General features: G+C 31.5%; 1 protein-coding gene across 1 annotated transcript; it reads right to left on the bottom strand.

Moving 5' to 3' along the window:
* Positions 1-742: 742 nt before the first annotated feature.
* On the bottom strand, positions 743-17757 carry LOC134269901 (beta-hexosaminidase-like). The gene is given in 17 exon segments (XM_062752084.1): positions 743-1071; positions 1346-1486; positions 2778-3030; positions 4672-4909; positions 5474-5558; positions 5817-6018; positions 6453-6885; positions 7143-7547; positions 7608-7709; positions 7711-8339; positions 8794-8840; positions 9803-9940; positions 10683-10938; positions 11059-11299; positions 12766-13488; positions 13769-14199; positions 17519-17757. Coding segments are annotated over 16 exon segments (4236 nt in total). The 5' UTR covers positions 14000-14199; positions 17519-17757; the 3' UTR covers positions 743-959.
* Positions 17758-19344: the final 1587 nt, after the last annotated feature.

The raw sequence follows: 19344 nt of genomic DNA on the forward strand, positions 1-19344 counted from the left end.
TATTTAAACAGTCATGTCACTACAGTTAAAACATGCCTTGTTTTAGGTTTAAACAAATGTTATTGTATTATTATACTTTCAAAAACAGTTTTCGACATTTTTTCTCAGTGCATTAAAAACTCAAATTAATATGAAATGAAATGTTTTTAATTGTTTCTCTATATGGGCATTGAATCAATTATCCATTTAACTTAAGTATGTTTTATTTTTAAATAATTTAATTTCACTTGTATCAAGCAATTTCATTGGCTGAATCATTCAGAGGAACATATAATATTTTGGAAACAAATGTCACAATTTTGTATTATCCGCTTGACGTTACTTTTAAAATAACAATTTGAAGTCTTTTTCCGGAAGAAATATTGTCTCATTGTCTACACTGGAATTAAATTATGAAATGAAATAATTTTAACTGTTTTTCGATATAACAAAATGGGCAGTTTACGCTTTTTTATAAACCGCTTCGCGGTTTATAAAGCGTAAACTGCCCCAAGTTATGTTATATCGGATAACATAAGTTGAAATTAGCTTCATTCCTTAAATAATGCATCTTATATACAATGTTATTCAAGATGGAGATAATCAGCGAAATGAAATAAATTTGAAAACATAATTTTACACAGTCGTCCTTATCACGATAATTTGATTCACAATAAAGAACTTCATGTCTGAAATTTGAATCTTTAAACATATGAATAGAAAAGAAGCTCAATATATTATACAATCTTTATTTCAGTCCTTAGTATGCAAGAAGAAGAAAAATATAGTCTCATAAATCCATTAAAAAAATATTCAGTAAATTTCGGCAGACGAAATTGTGAGTAGAATTTCGGAAAATGAACTATCAAGATATATATTTTTGAAGTAATACTTTATATTTTAGAGTCATTGTAATTTGTTTGTCGATAAAAGATATATTGTTAAGTATAATTTTAAACTACTCATGACGGTTCAGAATTTCATGGTAACACATTATAGATTGAATCAAACGACGCTTTGTATAAATATTTCTTCATAGGATTTTGATAGTTCATTGTGACCACCCTGCTGTACCGAGCACCATCGGCGGATCTAATAAAAAAAATTAAATTACTTCAAGAATAGGTATGTGAAAATAAAGATAAACTTTAAAAAGACGAAGCATTGTTCGGAACATACATTACAAATGGTTAATAGACCATAAATCTTATCTGGGTCACGATTCATGTAGTACTGACCTTGGAGTTCATCAATGAGAAAATAAACCCTTTTTACTTTTAAAAAAAGGTTATCAATTACATGTATAATGGCAAATCTTTTTAACACATACTCATTTACTTTTTTAAAAATGTTTTCAAGAACCCACCTTGTTCTGAAATATATCGTTTCTTTTCCCACAATTATCAAATTAGACGTAACCAATGACCAGGTTTGTTTATTGTCTACGCTGAATTCCACAGCCATTTCTGGCAGTGCAGTGTTTACTAGGATGGCATCATTCAAAATTCTTGAGAAAAGAAAAAAAAATACGAATGTTAAAGAATATTTTCGAGAATTAGTTGTGGGTCAATGGCAGAAAATATATACTATTAAAATTGAAAAATCTTTTTTTTTGAATAAGTATATAATGCATAGGTATTTTTTTTTTAGAAAAACAACGTAAAACTCATTTGCGGAAATTATTTATTTACCGGTATGTAGTCTCTTTCGCAGGTGTAAATAATATAGTCATTTCTGAAAAATCATCTATTTTGATAAAAAAGTGCTGCTAGAATTGCATAAAGATGGGTAAGCAAAATAACCATCACGGCATCATATTCAAATGAAACTTTACCCGGAGTTGCTGTAAATAATTTTATAAACATATAGTTCGTAAGAATTTAAAAAAAACCATGATTTACTGTCCTGTCAGTAAAATAATTATTCCGCACATTAGCACTATATTTTGAAATATCCAAGCTTATTGTAAAATCCTTAACTCGGGAAGTTACATTTTTTTAAAAGGAAAACTTTTTTGGCCATGTTTTGAAATATGGCTTATTGTTGTTCTGTTGCATTTTACAGTTTTGTTCAGGAATGACAGAGATACGTACATGTATATAGCTGACTGTCTTCGAAGGAAAATATAATCGATAAAAATAGATAGGTTTACCCGTTAAATTAACTGTACTCCACATGAATTTTACATAATTTCTCTCTCTCTTCTCTCTATCTCTCTCTCTCGCTCTTCCTCTCTCTTTCTTAAAATAAAAGAAACACATCATTCTGTTTCTTTTGAAATATGTATATAATGTTGTGTGTTGTGTGAATAAAAAAAACAAAAAAAAAAAAAAAACAAAAAAAAAATAAATAAAAAAATTCACATAATTTCCACGATATTTGCTTTAAAACTCCATACGTATATTTCTACATGCCGTCTAATTCTCTTTACACGACATGATCAATTTACAAGTTACTTGATATACACATAATTTATGATGTTATTGGTGGTAGATTTTAATCAAAATGACAGATGTAGCAGAACAAAGTAAAAATATTAGGTTTTTGCTAATGTTTACACTTTTCTATTCATTTTCTAGAGTTGAATTACCTCTCTAAATACCAATATTAAGAAAACTTCTAAAATTGACGACGTCATCTCGCCTACTACGACCTCATAATGTTGCACTGATGTAGTCAAGGTATAATATTTTGTAAGCTCTCTTATTACCCCTGCGTTGCGATGAATGGAAACAAAAATATTTTTTATTAAATAAATGAAAATATATATACATGTAATTATATATTTTTTTCTTTACCTTGCTCCGGGTACAGGTATTCTATATTTTATTCCAATTTTATCTAATCTCAGTAATTCTTTCTCAGCTATGGCCATAGAAAATGATATCCATTCCTGATCTATTTTCTTGATCCGTTCCTCCTTGTTTTGGATCCCTTCCCATTGTGGCTGATTCCACGCCCGCTCTGCTACAGCAATAAGACGAGGGAATATCATTTCATGTAGTTCCTCTGCAGTTCTCATTGTTTCCGTCCATACCTGTGCTTGCATACCTGTCATTATTAAAAATACAATATGGTAGGATTGCATACGATATAGCCTGACCCATATTTTTAGTATTTGGATATTTACTTGAATAATACGTTAATGGTAATCTAACAACCAAGCTTGGTAATAAACGTGATGAATTTAACATTTCTATTATCAACTTCCTGTACTTATGCAGCAATATAGCTGTATCGCCTAGGTACGGATTTATACATCTTATTTTATTCGATTCTCAAAAGCATGCCCTACGTATAAATAATTTCTAAAAAGTGGTTTATTATTGACAAATTGATGAAACAAGAATATCAGCATTCTCGTTTAAAGTCATTATTTCTTAAGTTCTGTGGTCGATACAATGACCTTGTAAATAATACAATTTATAACTGAGTCAAATACTGACTGACTTTGATCACACTAATTGTTGACCTTGTAAGAAAATACAATTTTTTTTTAAGTCAAATATTAACTGACTTTGTTCACAGTAATTTTTGACCTTGCAAGAAAATAGAATTTATAACTGATTCAAATACTGACTGACTTTGTTTATACTAATTGTTGATCTTGTTAGAAAATACAATTTATAATTGAGTCAAATACTGACTGACTTTGTTCATACTGATTGTTAGTTCCTGATTTATACACAGAGTTGACGACAATTTTCTTTGTTATTTTCCGATCATGACAAGGAGCACACTACCTGCTGGCAGGGGATGCTCACTCTTTCCTGGCACTTGATCGCATCTCTGAAGATTTGGAGTCTGCATTTGTTCTGCTCCTATTTTTGGTATTTTTTTAGTACACTTTTGATCTTAAATAATGTTCTTTATCTCCATATGTTTCATTTTAGTAAATAAAAATGATTTTAAATGTTATTATTTAAAAAAAAAAATTATTCAGGTTTTTAGTTACATGTATTAATCTTTCTGAAATCAGAGGTCGTTATTTTTTACGTATCTTTAATATTCTTCAAACATTTATTTAATGTTAGGATTAGCACTTGTATAAACATATTAAATGATTACTAATTCCTTCAAATCACAAAGTACGTAATCTCAAAAACCATCTGAAAAAAGACATCAAAATGTTTTTAATTTCATATAGTTTACTTAATCGATATCTAAATGTACATTTCCGATATGGATTTTTGATCAACTATTTTTTTTTTGTGCGCTTGGATCGAAAGATCCGAGGCGTATATTGTTTTTGCCCTTTTTTGAATGTTTGTTTATCTGTTTGTCTGTATGTTGTCATCTTTAACTTTACTTTACAATAACTTTTGAACCATGAGAGATAGATACTTCATATTTGGTTCGTGCATGTACTCAACTATTAAAGCTCTTTCAAATGACACCAAGCTCAATGACCTTGTGACCTTGACTGTGACATATATGCTTAAACAAGCTGTTTCGAACTCTGTTGCAGTCGGGCGCATAGTGTTTCACAAATACATCTTTGCTTTTATCAAAATTTTCAAAGGGATAAACAAAATAATAATAATAAAATTTAATTGAGAAGAATGCATGAATTCTAGATTTCGAAAAAAACACACACATTAAGAGCATAATAACGTATTTTAACATATAAAGAAATAAGTGTAAAAACATGTTAGAATAATTCACACAAACTCAATGTATTGATATACACACCGATAATATTGTTTGGATCTTTTAACTCAGTACACGTTCCATTGTTTGGACATATTTGGTTACGTTTGAGAAGATGTCCATTTCCATCTTTATCCGCATTATAAAAGATATTTGAAGGCACAAACCCAAAGACTTTCCGAGTGTCTATAAATCTTGATGCCCACGATGCCCCCCGTTCTTCTGGGTCGGGTTCTTGGGTATGGTCAAGATAAAGATGTGTCGCATGCCCAAGTACAACCTTCAGTGTAGAATAGTAAAACTACGCTTTATAAACCGCGAAGCGGTTTATAAAAAACAAGTTATGTTATATTAAAATATCACTTAACTCATTTCTTTATAATTTCAATGTAGACAATGCTCATTTTTCCATTTTTTTCGGAAAAAGATAAATACATTTTTTAAAATAATAATTCGTTTTTGACGACTCATTGTGACGTACAAGTTATGCAAAAAATAAATCTAAATATTGAACTGAAATTAAATTATTAATATTTGACTTAAAATATCACGTAACTCATTTTTTCATAATCAATCATCCTTTAGTAAAACAATATTAATTCATTTGACAAGACTATGCTAAATCTCAATATTTACTTTGTTATTCCAAAACATATAATTGTGCAATGATAAATTATGGATGTTACAAAAAATCTTCAATATAAATCATTTTTTTTTGTATACAATTGCGTAGAGTTTATTTAATTTTTTTTTTCAAAATAAAGAGTCCCCAGGAAAAGGGGAAAGTAGCCGCATATTTCATGTAACTATAATTTGGACAAAAGATACATGTACATTTATTTACCTTATACCCAGCATTCGCCAACTTATAAGCACTCTCTCCCTGTCCCCATTCCCAAATGTTATTCCAGTTGTAAGCCATTACACTTCTATAAATAAACAATTAGTAAATACCTCCAAAATTAGAACAAATATAGAAGGAACTTTCTATTTCTTTTATGCAGACAAAAAATGCATACGCAGTGTAGCTACATGTATATTGTAAATACATTTAATATTAGATCGATAAAAGGGGGATATCATATTATCATAAACTTTCTAAAAATCAATGTATTTGTAAATAAATCATACATATATGCGCATTAGTGAAATGAAGACTTGGATTTTGAATGTTTAAGCTGTGCTACCTATTGGTTGGCAAATTTGTTAGATTCATACGACCATCGTCATCCGTATACATTTCTTCCCAAGCACCAGTTGTTAATCCCTCTTGATCCAGAATTTGCACAAGTTGTTTAACAAAGTATTTTCTGACGTCACTTAAACCATTTCTAGCGAGCAGAGCTTGACATTCTGGAGAATCTTTCCACACATTTGCCATACCGTCTCCTAGACATAGTCATATTTAAGGGGGAATGTCACACCAACATTTTATTTCAAAGACCTTAAAGACATCCCTATCAAATTACCATTTATTTACAGGAAATATTTAACTCAAATTTAATCTAACATCTATTTTGGATAAAAATACAAAAAAAAATATCATATAAAATAATTAAAAGTTATAATTATTGGTCTTTCATTTCTAACACCATTGTTTAAAAAGGATGACTTTGAGATCTATGAAATAAAAAAAAGTTGGTGTGGCACTTCCCCTTTAAAGGATATTAGTAAATAATTTATATAAAAAAATCGTTTTTTTTTTAAATTGTTATTTTTAGTTTAAAAAGTTTGTATTGTGTCGAAAATAATTAGCTACTCCGTTCCATTTGTTTGGGACAAAAAAAAATATATAATACCACCTGGAGGAAAACATTGTTTACCTCCTATATGGAACATCTGCAGAGGCTGTACCCCTAAATGCATTTCTTTCACTGCTTTAATGACATATCGTATGAATTCAACTGTTGAATTCATACAAATATTTATGGCATTGTCTGCAAACATTTGCATGGTCAGGTACTTAGTAGTGTCCCCAAAATCTGTCAAGAGGAATTGTCTGGCAGTCGAAATATTTCCATATTTTGTGTACTTCCGGAATCGTGCCTCCATTGATTTCTTTGCTGCGCGACAGTGAATTGGCAGTGTTATTTCGGGAATCACTTCAATATGACGTTCACTTCCAAAATCTAAGATTTCCCTGTAATCATTTACTGTATAAAATCCGGAACCGTAGCCATTTTTGGAGGAACCTGATCCTAGTTGTGGAAGTAAACAGTCATTTTCCCCAGAATCATGACACCTAACAGAACCAATCTGTTTAAATACAAAACATAACTTGTGTAGCTTGTTTTAAAGTGTCATTTAAATACGAAATAAATTAAAAGGTAATAGCCATTTTGAATTCAGCTTTCTTGGTATTTTGACAAGCTGTATAAGTTAATACTTGTATTCTTGTAAATTTACCTGAAACATTTTTCTTTTAATTCTTACATATTTATTTTATACCGTGTTGAAAAAAATTAAACACAAAGTTAATAGAGACCTCACCTGTCACTGCAGCCTTAACATACCTCTGTCAGTTCTGGTATTCCTGGAATCTGAAGTCTCCAAGCTTCGTCGTCTGTTAGATGTATATGGAACTTATTTAGTTTGTATGTGGCCATGGTTTCTAAAAGCTTGAATATCTCCCCCTTCGGTTGGAAATTTCGACTTATATCCAAGTGCATTCCGCGGTACTGAAATCGAGGTTGATCTTTGATTGTCACCACCGGAAGTTTTTTGACGCCATTTCTGTTTTGAATTAAGCTTTATAAGGTTTTAAAAGCATAAAATACGCCCTTACTGGTGTGTGCTAAAATCCTGATTATAGAAGTTGATACATCTATTTCATATGCTTCATCACGGGTGTGTGGATTGTGTAAAATGTTCAAATGTGTTGCTGTCTTAAGGGTTATATACTTATGGTGGGGTCTGTTCTGTATGCTTAAATTGAAAAGATCTAAAAATCAATAGAAAAAGTAAAAAAAATTACTGACAGATTTCACTAATATATTAAACATTTTTGCTAGAGTTTATTCTGAATTTTCATAAATAAAAAAAGTCGTATGATATAAAACCCATGTACTATCAAGTACTATCAATAATAACAGTGCTATTCTGTTTTATTCCAAAATGAACTGGAGTTGGTATGATTTGTTTAGCTTCCATTCCAGAAACAGTCATGACGTCATTAATGTTATATCGCTTCTGTGGACTGTAAGGTGAGTAGGAATCACCCGAAAAGCGGTGGTATTGCTCAGGTCTAACAAAAGGATCAACAAAATTCAAAGATTCGCTTGTACTTGACACGATGTCTTTTGCCTGCATACCTTCGGCAGCAACATACCAGTTTGGCATTGAATCTGTTTTTGCAACTTGATAGCCTTTAGCAAGTAGAATGCATGTCACAGATCTAAATTCTGAAAGTTTGAAATTTCTGTCTGGTTTTAATTTAAACAAAGATCCTCCCACATGGAATAAACTTAAATGGCAGTCCCTTAATGTGTATCCATGGGGGTATGGATATTCATCTGGTTGGAGAAGGTGTGACGTGAAGAAACTAATTTCCCAATTTCCTGAACCGATTTTTTTAATTCCAGTGTTATTCAAACTAATAGACATTGAGTGTTTTCCAGTTTTATTAACGTTACTTATCACTTCCAGTCGAACCACTACATTGTTAGCAATGTAATCGACCAAGTGTTGTTCTGCAGCTGCCAGTGGTTCATCTAAAAAGATTTTTTTTCTCTTTTATTCAGGTTTTTGTCAGTTTTTTTTTTTCACAACAGACCCTTATGCTTTGATAGCAACGTTATAAATAAAGATAATACGCAGATTGATGCATAACGAAGAATAAGAATTAAACATCCAATTTTCTATTCATATTTACTTTCGTGTAATTGCAAGCATATTCCAGAAAGTATTTTTTTTCCTAAAAATTGAATCCATTTGGACAAAATCATTTGCAAGTGTATTTTGACAACAACATGTATAAAATTAAAATGTCAATTCAAAAAAAAAAAGAATTAAGGAGCTAAAGGACTTATTTCTTCGTGCTCTTTAATTTTTATGCTCTTAAAATTGCCTTATGACAGACAAAAATATTACTTACAAACTTGCTTTGAGACACACTTCATTATGTATAAAATTGTTGTTTCTTTTCTAATCCAGTAATATACTTACCTGGATAAAAAGTTATTGTTCTGCTGAATCGCTTTCCATCTCGAGAACTAATTATTAAAGATATAATACAATTATTATTGTTTATACAGGGCACTGCAAACCAAAAAGCTTACAATTAAATCAATTTTTATACATAACAATTAAGTACGGTATAATGTGATATAATATGATATAAGATAATTTCATAAAATCATTATAATGATTTGTTAAATTATTCTGGCATAGGCAACACTTGGTAAAGGATATCACGTTGTTTCTCATTCAATTAAGTCGCGCTTTTTTTCCAAAATTAAAACATTATCTTTTATCCAAATTGTTAAATATTCTTTTATAAAGATGTACTAAAAACGGTCTAATATTTTCAGTGTTTTACTGATCAGTCATTAAAACATGGATATTTGACCACTGGGTAAGATATTGGACATGTTACTTAGGTATTGAACCTCTCACGTTACACTGTTGGAAAGATTTGTCTGTTTTTACGTTGAGCAACAGCTTGATTAAGATTTAAAATCATAAATCTTTCCTTTGGGTTTTATTTGTTTTCTTTAATTTTTGGGCGAGATAGAAAAAAAAAAGATATTGATTGATTGATTGTATACTGTTTAACGTCCCTATCCAGAATATTTCATTGATATGGAGACGTCATCATTGCCGGTGAAGGACTGCAAATTTAGGCCTATGCTCGGCACTTACGGCCCTTGAGCAGGGAGGGATATTTATCGTGCCACACCTGCTGTGACACGGGGCCTCGGTTTATACTGTCTCATTCAAAGGACCGCCCCATTTAGTCGTCTTTTACGACAAGGAAGGGGGTACTGTGGACCTATTCTAACCCGGATCCCCACGGGGCAGAAAAGAAGAGAGGGCGAGAGGTTAGCGTATTTGAACTTTATCGCAATTAATCGTTAAGGTCTAGTAAGTAGTATTACAAAGAGAAACAATATCTGTACATCATATCGGATTTTCATAACTTTGTTTTTTACCATTGCATTTAGGGGAAACAAACCTTGTTCTAAGTTGTATAGAGGTATTTATTGGTCGAAGTCCACTTGGAACATCTTGCCATATGATACCATTATCTGTGCTGTATTGTACAATATGACCAGGAAACTCCGTCTTCACATGAAGTGTACCGTTCTTTATTCTGTGAAACAATTTTTTTTACATCAGTTTTGATTGACCAGTTTACTCCCTTCCCAACATTCAAAGATTTTAATGCATATACCATTTCCTATTTTAAACACCCTCGCAATCATGTAATTTTTCAAGCAATTTCAGAATTAAATTTCATGTTCAATTTGATGCCAATTCTTTTTATACTAAAATAATATAAAATCGAAAAAAAATACATTCGTATTAAAATATTTCATACATTATTTAGGCTAAATTTGAAGAGAAACGTTTGCCGCGCTATTGAATTCTTGCAGGGAAAGTATAACCTTATTCTTCTATGGCGTGAACACCGTGTCACAGTTCAGTGAGTTGTAAAAATCGATAGATAGATCTATATTACTTATTTTAGGTAAACTCTAAATTGTTTGATATGTTATAAATAACATATATAATATAAAAATATACCGAATGATAAAGATATGTATGGACTTTTAAATCAGATGCATGTTTAGCTCACCTGGGCTGAAAGCTAATTAGTGAGCTTTTCTAATTTTCTAATTTCTATATTGATCTGCCTAAGAAAATGATATGAGTCGTACGTATATTGCATACACATTTTGGATTTTCTGTCCTTGATATTGAATACAGAGTATATGTTTATTAAGGCTGTTGTTAAAAAAAAAACAAGTAATTGTAAAAAATAAAGACAATAAAAATTTGAATTCTGAAGCTTGTAAAAACCTAAAGCATATTCGAACTTATTGCTAACTTACATTGCACCTGGCGGAGAAATTCTGTAGTTTATTCCTAATCTATGTAAGCGATCAAATTCTTTTTGACCAATTGTGTTTGCAAAAACACCCCAGTCAAATAAAGAGGCTGATTCACCATCTGGGATATTTAAATCTAATTCTTCCCAACTAGCTTTGTGCCACGCTGTTTCAGCAAGAGACAGTATTCTTGGAAACACCATATAGTCAAAGATTTCAGACGTCAGCAATGTTTCGCTCCAGAGATTGCCTTGTATACCTGGAAATGCATACAATGAGTTGAATCAGTAAATTTTAAGAAATAGTGTGCAAACATTTCCATGCTTAACATTTTTAAACAATAGAATGTATTCAAAATCTATGAATGACGCTAGCTTACCGATTATATTTTTCCTATTTATCAGCGGTGGACAGTTGATGTCTTTCTTCCCACAAACCTGTTCGTATGTTATCTTCTCTCCAGAACGTTTTATATCAATGTTTTTGTATAGTCTGTCCGGGCGGAACCGGAAGGTTTTAGCAACGTCCGTGTATCGTGTGGCCCAATATAAGCCGGGCTCTTCCGGATCCGGTTCATTGGGTTGGTCGAAGTATAAATGAGTCGCTTGTGCCATGATTACCTTTGAAAATAAGAAAGAATCGAAGAAAAGGAAGAAAGAAGTACATGTCTGAACAAAATTTTGATTTATATGAATTTTTTTCTGTCATCAATGAATTGATAGGTAATAAAAAAGGAAGTAAATGAAAAATTAAAAGTATGTTGTTCAAGGCTCTATTTTGCTTCTATTTTGCATCTTAGTTCCAGGACGGTTATTCTTAAGTTTTCTGACAGTCGACAATATCACATATCTTTCTTATTATTAAAAAAATATCGCTTGCGTGGCGCATTGGTTAGAATGTCTGCATTACAGTCTCAGAGTAAGGAAGTGATCCTTGCGTCGTGGTTTCCAAACCAACTGTTGGACGTTGTGACCGGCACTTTGGGTGAAGCCGTATAAACCTAAGAACTTTGTATTTATAGGCATAGGCTCAAAAAAAATCCTCAATACTCCATGGCCATGAGTATAGAGCATAGGACAAAATACTTATTCCTCTTTTTGACAAATTGTGGCGTCGCCATATGATAACCATTTTTAGTAAAAACTTTTTTATCTGATAGACAATATGGTTTCAGACTTTATTTTCTGTATATCTCTGTAATTTTTTATGCGCCCGGATCGATAGATCCCGGGCGTATATTCTTTTTGTCCTGTCTGTTTGTCTGTTTGTCTGTCTGTCTGTTGTCAACTTTAACCTTCGCCATAATTTTTGAACCATAAGAGATGGAGACTTCATATTCAGTCTGCATACTCCACTAATTAAGTCCTTTCAAATGACATCAAGGTCAATGACCTTGTGAAATTGACTGTGACAAATATGCTAGAAATAGATTTTTCCACTGTTTGTCATAACTTTTGAACCATAGGAGATAGGGACTTCATATTTGGTATACTTACTACACTAATAAAGTCCTTTCAAACGACGACAAGATCAATGATCTTGTGACCTTGACTGTGACCTATATGCTAAAAATAGCTTTTCACACTTTTTGCCACAACTTTTGAATCATATTAGATAGGGACTTCATATTTGGTATGCATACTTCACCGATTAAGTTCTTTCAAATGACACCAAGGTCAATGACCTTGTGACCTTGACTGTGACAAATATGATAAAAATAGTTTTTTTGAACTTTGTTGCCGCCGGGCCCATAGTGTTTCACAAACACATCTTGTTTTTTCTGTTATAGAAAGACAATATTCTGGAGTTTAACAAAAAGCATTTCAGTATTGAAAACGTGCCAGTTAATAAGAATGTATCTGATAGGGCTTTCAAGAACGAAATCTGAATATCATTTGAGGACCTTGTCTGAACAAGTTTGCATATAAATATAACAGTATTTCTGGAAAAAGGAAATATCATTATTACTTAAGATTCAAAATCACCTTATATTATTTACAAGACAATTTTATCCTTATTTGTATTTCAAATGAAATTAAAACAGGCTTTTAATAGAAATGAAGAAAAAAAAATAGAACTAGCTTACCGTATAACCACTATTTGCAAGGTTATAGGCTCTTTTTGCTGCACCCCATTCCCAAACATTTTGCCAAGCATTTGCGTATACTTTAGAATTTGGTATATAACTCCTGTTGTATGGAATCCCATTATGTCCCAAAAATCCATCTTCCCACCCCGCAATGTTAAGTCCTAGCCGATTAGTGATATTAGATACGCGATGTACAAAATATTCTTTTAAGAGTCCGGCGTCTGAATAGGAAGAATCACGCTCCGCCATTTTTTGGCATTTTGTTGAATTTACCCACGCACCCTTTGCCACTTCGTCTCCACCAAAGTGAAAGGTTTTTAATCCCGGGTGGATTTTCAACATTTCTTTCAGTACTTTCTCAAAGAATATATACGTGGATTCCACGCATGGGTTAACAGCGTTGTCATTGTACATTTGAACAGAAAAATAATTACTTGTATCATTAGGATCTACCAATCTATACTGGTTTGCTCTAGTTAAATTAGTTGTCTTGTATCTTAAAAACCTTGCTTCCATGGCTCTTATTGCAGCTCGAGAATGACCAGGCATGTCAATTTCCGGAATTATTTCAATATGGCGTTTTTTAGCTTCGAGGACAATTTCAGTATATTCGGAAACATTTAGGAAGCCAGAACCGGAGGTCAATTCGTCTCCCCCCGATCCAAGCTGGGAAATTATACACTTCGTTTCAGTAAGATCATGGCATCGTTTTCCTGCTACCTGTTGACAAAAATGTTTTTTTTTTAAGTCGATTTCACTTTCAGCAGCGAAATTTCTATTTATTTATTAACATTTTAATGATGATGAAAAAGTTGTCGGTAATTTCTACCTCCAAAAATTAGATACTATGGTTTATTTATGCCTTTATATCTTAAACATTTGGAAACTTCCATGAATGCAAAACGGTGGTATAGAAAGCAATTACAACAGCTAATCCGTCTTTAGTTTTATTAATTTGTTTATAATGTTCGAATAGTACATCAATAACCAAGGCACTTACTTGTGTTAGCTCAGGTAGATCAGGGATTTCTACCCGCCATCCTTCATCGTCAGAGAGATGTAGATGGAGTTTGTTTAATTTATACATAGCCATTCCATCCATCAATCGAATAATGTCTGCTTTTGATCGAAAGTTTCTAGCTATATCTATATGCATTCCTCGGAACTCATATCGAGGCTCGTCTAGTATAGAAACTTCTGGAACACTCATTTTGTCAGAAGAACCATCCATTAGACTTATCAGCGACTGTGCACCTTAAAATGCACCTTTGGTCGTCTGACCAATTATATTAATTCTTCTGTCTTTTAATTTAACGAGTAATTTGTAAGCCTCACTGTTATTTCCGAGGAGAGGGTCAATGGAGAGAGATATTTGGTTCTGTGTGTTTGTCTGTGTATTATTGTTAACTATCAACGAAAAACCAAGTCTTTCTAGAAAAAAGAGAATTTTTAATGTAGTAAACATAGGATTCTTTTCTGGTTTCTGACTAGATAACATATTCAAAGTACAATTGCGTGTATGCCTTATAAATTCAAGTATATGGGATTAAAAAGATCTGATTTTCCTTTCCCCATCAGAATTGTACAAATTAAAATAGAAATAGACATCTGCGTTTGAAAAATAGCAGGGATATATTTTTGGTGGAATTGTTAAGTATGAAAATATCTACTTTTTTTTTCTCTAAAAAACATTATAGAACAATGAATTTTGTTTTACTTTTTTTTTACTTTTTACACAATCAAAGAATTGAAGAAGTTTCCAAATATAAGTTACGCAAGTGAGTAAAGGCAACATATGCCTTTCCATGCAAATTAGCAAGTAAAAATGCAGAAATTATATATTTTCTACACATCGAAAGTTAAGATAGATTTTTTTTATTCATGCTTAGTACCCACAGCATGTTAAAGCTAATGCACATGATAGCGTAATATTATGAGGTCATTGTTCTTTCCCATTCAAGGTACATGTAATGAAATACATCAAAAAACGCAAGGGCATGTCGTTTAAATTTAAAATAAAAAATGAATAATACTTAGTAGAGTATTCTAAAAATTATTATAATTGCAATACAAATCCTATGCACTTTCTCAAACGATAAAAATCTGAGGAAAAATACACTTGACTGTTAATTTTACCCTATTTCAACTCAAAACTGTTCGATTAGCAACTAAACGTTTGCGTCCCTAACAAAAAAATACTATAGTTAACTATAGTTAACTATAGTTTACTATAATTAACTATAGTAAATCAAAGTGTCAAAGTTTTCGTCAAAGTTTTTCAAAGTGTCAAAGTTTTCGCCAAAGTTTTTCAAAGTGTCAAAGTTTTCGTCAAAGTTTTTCAAAGTGTCAAAGTTTTCGTCAAAGTTTTTCAAAGTGTCAAAGTTTTCGTCAAAGTTTTTCAAAGTGTCAAAGTTTTCGCCAAAGTTTTTCAAAGTGTCAAAGTTTTCATCAAAGTTTTTCAAAGTGTCAAAGTTTTCGCCAAAGTTTTTCAAAGTGTCAAAGTTTTCGTCAAAGTTTTTCAAAGTGTCAAAGTTTTCGCCAAAGTTTTTCGAAGTGTCAAAGTTTTCGTCAAATTTTTTCAAAGTATCAAACTTTTTGATAAAATTTTCCAAAGCATCCAAGTTTTCGATAAAGTTTTTTAAATTTTCAATGTTGGCGATAAAGTTTTATAAAGTGTCAAAGTTTTTGATAAAGTTTTTCGATGTGTTAAAGTATCCAAGTTTTCGACAAAGTTTTTCAAAGTGTTAAATTTTTGATAAAGTTTTTCAAAGTATCCAAGTTTTCGATAAAATTTTTCAAAGTATCCAAGTTTTCGATAAAGTTTTACAAAGTATCAAAGACTTCGATAATGTTTTTCAAAGTGTCAAAGTATTCGATAAAGTTTTTTCAAGTGTCAAAGTTTTCAATAAACTTTTTTAAAGTTTTAAAGCATCCAAGTTTTTGATAAAGTTTTTCGAAGTATCCAAGTTTTTGATAATGTTTTTCAAAGTGTCAAAGTATTCGATAAAGTTTTTCAAAGTATCAAAGTTTTCGATAAAGTTTTTCAAAGTATCAAAGGTTTTGCCAAAGTTTTTCAAAGTGTCAAAGTTTTTGCCAAAGTTTTTCAAAGTGTCAAAGTTTTCGCCAAAGTTTTTCAAAGTGTCAAAGTTTTCGTCAAAGTTTTTCAAAGTGTCAAAGTTTTCGCCAAAGTTTTTCAAAGTGTCAAAGTTTTCGTCAAAGTTTTTCAAAGTGTCAAAGTTTTCGCCAAAGTTTTTCAAAGTGTCAAAGTTTTCGCCAAAGTTTTTCAAAGTGTCAAAGTTTTCGCCAAAGTTTTTCAAAGTGTCAAAGTTTTCGTCAAAGTTTTTCAAAGTGTCAAATATTTCGTCAAAGTTTTTCAAAGTGTCAAAGTTATCACTATAGTAAATCAAAGTTTTCAAAGTGTCAAAGTTATCACTATAGTTTACTATAGTAAACTATAGTTAACTATAGTTAACTATAGTATTTTTTTGTTAGGGGTTTCTTAAAAAAAGGAAAGCTCTGCATAGATTTTTATTTAGTGTTTTACACATCTTATAATTAAGAATGTTTGGAGGTAATTGTAGCTCTTCAGATTAAGATTGCAGGGTACTTGCATGGTCAATTCGTAAAGTGTTAATTACTGTTTTTATAACATCATGCCGTTACCCAGACAGTCCTGTGGTTTTCTTAATGATATAAAAATTTCACCGTTAAGTACTTTTAAGTACAGTATGTCTATATTTCCGCTATCTATTAAATTATTATATAACATTTTTGGAAAAGTTTTCTTATTATATCACAAATATAATAATACTTGCTATAAACCCTGAAAAATGCTGAATCACACTGGAAACAGTTATGTCACACCGGAAACAGTTATGTCACCCTTTCGATCACGTTCACATGTTTTTACGATGCGCATTTTAGTTCGGGTTCGAGATTTTATGACGTCGGTTGCTAAGCAAGAGTAAATAACACAGCGTAATTTCTTAACGTCAAGAAGGCATTTTTGGATTTTTTGTGTAAATTGTAATGATTTGAATGATTTTAAATTTTCTTTTAATTTTAAAAATGTCATAGAAAATATACCACATGGCTTCTCGGGCAACTGTACCAGAATATTTGCCCCTCGGTGACAGGAAAGCCCTGGAGTGTTATGTCACCCTCTGCCTTCGGCATCGGGTAACATTACACTCCAGGGCTTTCCTGTCACCTCGGGGCAAATATTCTGGTATGTCACCCTCGAAGCCATGTGATATATGTATCATAAAGAACGTTGTAAATTGTAAATAAAGTAAGAGTTCAGACATAGACTAGTTTTGATTATGGTGACAAAACAGAATTAACTTTATCATCTGCGTTGGAAAATTACCCTCTCTGACTTCTCAGGCAAAATTCATGGTTATCTTAATTTTTTCGTATCTATTGAAATTGAAATGAAATATACTCTTATATACATCAAATTTCCCGCTCAAAATAATAAAAGAATGTAACTTCTAACGTCTTATTAGCTTTTTTTGTATATGAAAAGAAAATGTCAAAATGTATATCTTGTTATGACTAACCGAATAATCGGTCGGAACGTTTTGCGGTTCTGCAATCGATTACCATCCCTATTTTTAATAAGTTTGTGTCATTTGTTCTTAAATGTAGTCTTTCCAAAGGTGAGCTTTATTTAAAATGAATTAAATATTCACTGTATTATATATTATCGATAGAACATCATTATGAGGACCACTCTCTTTTTACTTACTTGATAAGTATACTGCTTCTTCTTTTAAATCTGGTGTACATACAACTGTCATGTTGTGAATCTTCAAAGAATTATTTGAATGTATTTGAATGTCTTTTGGCGTTGGTATAACTAATTTTAAGGAGTTGGTTGGTATTTTATCCTCATATTTTCTGTAGCGTTCCTGTGCCGTGTATGGATTGTATTGGTCGTTCCGGTACCTCTTCCATTGTTTTGGAGAGATGAAGTCGGTCACAAAACGCTTTCCTGTAAATGTTGATTGAATGTTGACGGGTTTTAAGGACGGTGCAGCTATATACCAATTTGGTGGGAAATCTGTCCTAGAGACGGTCCAGTATTGTCCGTAAAACTCAACAAAATGTCTCTCATATGCATAAAGTTTCGGAAAACCGGACGTCGGGGACATGCTAAACAAGCACCCCTGTATATGATTTATTTTCAAGTAATAGTGCGGAAGAATATATTCTTCAGCTGATGGGAGGTGATCAGGTTCAATCATAAAAAAGCTACAGAAATAAATTGACCAGCCTTCATTTTCTACCATGCCCCTTCCAATGTTTGTCATATTGAGACTTAATTTATGCTTCATGCCATTTTCTTTTAAATTGTCTTCGATGGCTATTTTTATATCGAGATAGGTCCCAATATATTCCAGGTCAGCCTGTTGTATTGCATTACCTGCCACTAAAATGAGAAAATAAAATTTATGTAAGGAATCTGTATTTTACCCTTCTGGGTCTCGTACATTTATTTCCAGTGATAAAATCCCGCCGTGACAACTATGTATTGATTACTGTCCATTTTTAAGAAGGAGCTTTATAAACATTTACTCAGACAGTTTTTGTAATTTCTTTCATAGGTATATTTATAATGTGTTATGAGGAGTGTTTATATTACTTCAAATTAGCATTTATAGTAAGGTGACCAAGCTGTTTTCAAAGGAGTTGGATACAGTGCAAAAGACAATGCAAGTAGCATATACGGTGCATTTTTTTTTATTCTTAAGAGGGTATTATTTTTTTATGACTAAAAAAGTTTTAAAAATTCTTTAAATATCTACCTGTAATTGAAATCTGGGTAATACATCAGAGCATTTATTAGAAATTGTCATGTTGCAAAAAGTTTGTACCGACTTATAAGAGGTTCAGTGGCAAATCCCAGACAAATAACTTCAAAAAATACAACCGACTTATATGCGGACCGACTTATAGGCGAGTATATACGGTAGATAGATATTAAATGTAAGGTTTATCTGTATGTTTTGACAAAGTAAACATATATGATAAACCTAAAGATATTATGTAATGCAACATCATGCTAATTTTTATATATCTTTAAACCAAGGGAACATCAACTGAGATTACTTCAAGGATAAATACAAGGATAAATACCTGTAAACAATCAAAACCAAGAGCTTGATCAAAGAGATGTAAAAATTATCAGTTAAGATTTTCTTATCAAAAAATAAAGCGATCTAAATTTTCACATAAAGAGTCAAGATTTATACATATTAATTATTTTCTTCGTGTAAAATTCCATGTAGCAAAGAAAAAAAAAACATTAATAAAATAAAGATGTCAAAAACTTGCACAATCTAAATAATAGAATTCCTTAAATAAACATTTTCCCCTTATAAATAAGCTGTTTGTCTTGCTGTTTTCAACATTAGATTAAATACCCGATCAAGAAAAACATTTTAACAGATATTTTTTTTTTTATATATTTTACGTTTGAACGCCCTACAATCAGATATTGCAATATTTCAGAGGCCTGTTGAAAGTTTGTGAGGCCTCGCCAAAATTTCCTAAACCTCTGACTCTTTTTGA

This window comes from Saccostrea cucullata, unplaced genomic scaffold (genome assembly GCF_032062105.1).
Source record: "Saccostrea cucullata isolate Sc308-1 unplaced genomic scaffold, CSIRO_AGI_Scuc_v1 ctg4724, whole genome shotgun sequence".
Classification (NCBI taxonomy): Eukaryota; Metazoa; Mollusca; class Bivalvia; order Ostreida; family Ostreidae; genus Saccostrea; species Saccostrea cuccullata.